Raw genomic sequence first — 3,258 nt, forward strand, 5'->3', positions numbered from 1 at the left:
TCCCATCCAGCCCTGCCCTCTGGCACTGGGAAGCCATTCCCTGGCTCCTGGCCCTCCATGCCTTGTTCCCAGTCCCTCTGCAGCTCTCCTGGAGCCCTTTCGGGTCCTGGAGGGGGCTCTGAACTCTCCATCCTCGTTTGGATTTGCTTCTCCTGCCATAAACCACGAGGAAATCCAGGCAAGGAGAACCCTCCTGCCCAGGAGATTGGCCAAGGAACGAGGATCCAACAAGCCAAGGAAAAACGCTGCACAGCCCGTGCTGTGAAAACGCTGGGACTCAGAATTCCCTTTATTTTTATGGAGAGGATTCCTGAACCCTCGGAGCTGGTTTTGCTCACTGCTGCCTCAGCAGCAAAACCCCCCTGAAGGGAGGTGACGTTGGCACCTAATGGTGACCAACCGGCCTCGGCCTGTGCCAGGTGTCCAGCAGAGGTGGGAACTCATTTTTCCAAGCTCCATGGACTTTTTGGGATGGTGTTTTTGAGGTGGGATGCTCCTCAGTTCCCTCTCCCAGCCATTCCATGCTTCTCCATGAACCCAGAATTTGGGAAGGTATTTTTGAGGTGGGCTGGGATGATCCTTGATCCCAGTTCCCTCTCATTCCAGCTGTCCCATGCTGCTCCATGAACCCAGAATTTGGGAAGGTATTTTTGAGGTGGGATGCTCCTCAATCCCATCTCCCTCTCCTTCCGTCCATCCCATGCTCTTCCAGGAATCCAGAGTTTGGGAAGGTATTTTTGGGGTGGGCTGGGATGATCCTTGATCCCAGTTCCCTCTCCTTCCAGCCATCCCACGCTCCTGCAGGAATCCAGAGCTCCACAGATTCATGGAATAATTTGGGTTGAAAGGGTTGGATACCCATCTCATTCCAACACCTTCCCACTATCCCAGACTGCTCCAAGCCCCACCCAACCTGTCCTGCAACAATTCCAGGCATGGAGCAACCACATCTCCAGGAATTCCATTCCAACCCCTCCCAGCCAGAAATTCCTTCGCGTTACCCAACCCGCAGGATACCAAATCCCCATTTATCCATATCCTTGATTTTCTTTGTGAACTCCTGGATGTTTTTTTCCCCCCTCTTTTCCAGCTTTCTGGGCCGACCGCACGCCGGTGCACGAGGCCGCCCGCAGAGGGGAACTCCTGCAGCTGCAGCAGCTCATCGAGAGCGGCGCCTGCGTCAACGCCGTCACCTACGACTCCCTCAGCCCCCTCGCACAGACAACGCAAAAAAGGGCCCGGTGCGTCAAGCTGCTGCTGGATGCGGGGGCCCAGGTGTGCATCCGCCTCTGATCCAGCCGGGAATTCCTCTGGATTGGTGTTTGGAAGCTGTTGGTGGGATCGGGGTTACGCCGTCAGCTGCAGAGCTAAAATCGGGGGGAGGCTCTGGGTAGATTTGCCCTGATGGCCAAGTTGTGGGTTGTCACTCCAGGAAAGATCTGGAGGGGCTGGAGCACGTCCAGGGAAGGGAGAAAGGAGCTGGAGAATTCCTGAGGGAGCTGGGAAAGGGCTGGAGTGGCTGAGGGAGCTGGGAAGGGGCTCAGGCTGGAGCAAAGGAGGCTCCGGGGGGACCTTGTGGCTCTGCACAAGTCCCTGACAGGAGGGGGCAGCCGGGGGGGTCGGGCTCTGCTCGCAGGGAACAGGGACAGGAGAGAGGGAACGGCCTCAGGCTGGGCCAGGGGAGGTTTTGATTGGATTTAGGGAAAATTTCTCCATGGAAAAGGTTGGAAAGCATTGGAATGGGCTGCCCAGGGCAGGGGTGGAGTCCCCATCCACGAAGGAATTCCAAATCCCTGTGCATGTGGCACCTGGCGACACGGTGCAATGCTGACTTCACCCGAACTCCACGATGACGTGCAGAAATCCCTTCCCGACCGTAACATTCCCACCATTCCACGATGCCGTGAATCCCAGGCGAGGTTTTCCCGGCCTTTCCCGCAGGTGGATGCCCGGAACATCGACGGCAGCACGCCGCTGTGCGACGCCTGCTCCTCGGGCAGCGCCGAGTGCGTGCGGGTGCTGCTGTCGCACGGCGCCCGCGTGAACCCCCCGCTGTTCACGGCCTCGCCCCTGCACGAGGCCTGCATGAACGGTAAATCCCAAATCCCAGCTTTTCCATGGATAGCCGCGCCTCGGAGCTCGGGGAGAAAGCCCCACGTGGCTTCCTTTGGGTGGGAATCGTGCGGGCGCTGCCGGCGTTCCCGGGGGGTTTGTGGGTATGTCAGAGGGTTTTGGGGAATTTCCAGAGGTTTTGTGGGAAATGGCAGAGGTTTTTTTCCCCCTGGGTGAACTCGGATTTCCCAGTTTGAACTCGGATTTTCCTGTTTGAACTCGGATTTTCCCCCATTTACTCATTTTTCCCAGTTTGAACTCAGATTTTCCTGTTTGAACTTGGATTTTCCCGGTTTCAACTTGGAATTCCCTGTTTTAACTCGGATTTTCCCATTTTAACTTGGATTTCCCCCATTTCAACTTGGATTTTCCCTGTTTTAACTCAGATTTCCCATTTTAACTGGGATTTCCCCATTTTAACTCCAATTTTCCCCATTTCCACCGGGATTCTCCTGCTCTAACCAGGATTTCCCTGCTCTAACTGGGATTTCCCCCATTTTAACTCCGATTTCCCCTGTTTCCACTGGGATTTTGCCCATTTTAACTGGAATTTCCCCCATTTTAATTGGGATTTTCCCCATTTCAACTCCGATTCTCCTGCTTTAACTGGGATTTTCCCCATTTTAATTCCGATTTCCCCCATTTTAACTCCCATTTTTCCCGTTTCCACTGAGATTCCCCCGCTCTAACCAGGATTTCCCTGCTCTAACTGGGATTTCCCCCATTTCCACTGGGATTTCTCCCATTTTACCTGGGATTTCCCCCATTTATCAGGGATTTCCCCCATTTCAACTCCGATTTTCCCCATTTCAACTCCCGATTCTCCCGCTCCAACCAGGATTCCCCCTCTAACTCCGATTCCCGCGCTTTAACTGGGATTTTCCCCATTTTAATTCTGATTTCCCCCATTTCCACTGGGATTTCCCCCGTTTCCACTGGGATTTCCCCCGTTCCAACTCCGGTTTTCCCCGTTTTAACTCCGATCCCCCCTTTTCCACCGCGATTCCCGCTCCTCTCCGTGCCGCAGGCAGCTCCGAGTGCGTGCAGCTCCTCATCGACGTCGGTGCCAACCTGGGGCCTCACGACTGCCACTTTGGGACGCCGCTGCACGTGGCCTGTGCCCGGCAGCACCTGCACTGCGCCAAG

General features: G+C 55.3%; 1 protein-coding gene across 1 annotated transcript in view; it reads left to right on the plus strand.

The window, feature by feature from the left end:
• Positions 1-1,056: 1,056 nt before the first annotated feature.
• Positions 1,057-3,258, plus strand: part of ASB13 (ankyrin repeat and SOCS box containing 13) — a gene marked incomplete at its 5' end in the record, with an annotated part of 6,124 nt that continues 3,922 nt past the window's right edge. The window contains 3 exons of the mRNA XM_017727973.1: positions 1,057-1,275; positions 1,942-2,092; positions 3,140-3,258. The exon at positions 3,140-3,258 is cut by the window's right edge and continues 10 nt beyond it. Of these exons, the coding sequence (XP_017583462.1) occupies positions 1,057-1,275; positions 1,942-2,092; positions 3,140-3,258 (489 nt within the window). The remainder of the gene's footprint in view (positions 1,276-1,941; positions 2,093-3,139) is intronic.

The sequence above is a fragment of the Corvus brachyrhynchos genome, unplaced genomic scaffold (genome assembly GCF_000691975.1).
Source record: "Corvus brachyrhynchos isolate BGI_N302 unplaced genomic scaffold, ASM69197v1 scaffold182, whole genome shotgun sequence".
Lineage (NCBI taxonomy): Eukaryota > Metazoa > Chordata > Aves > Passeriformes > Corvidae > Corvus > Corvus brachyrhynchos.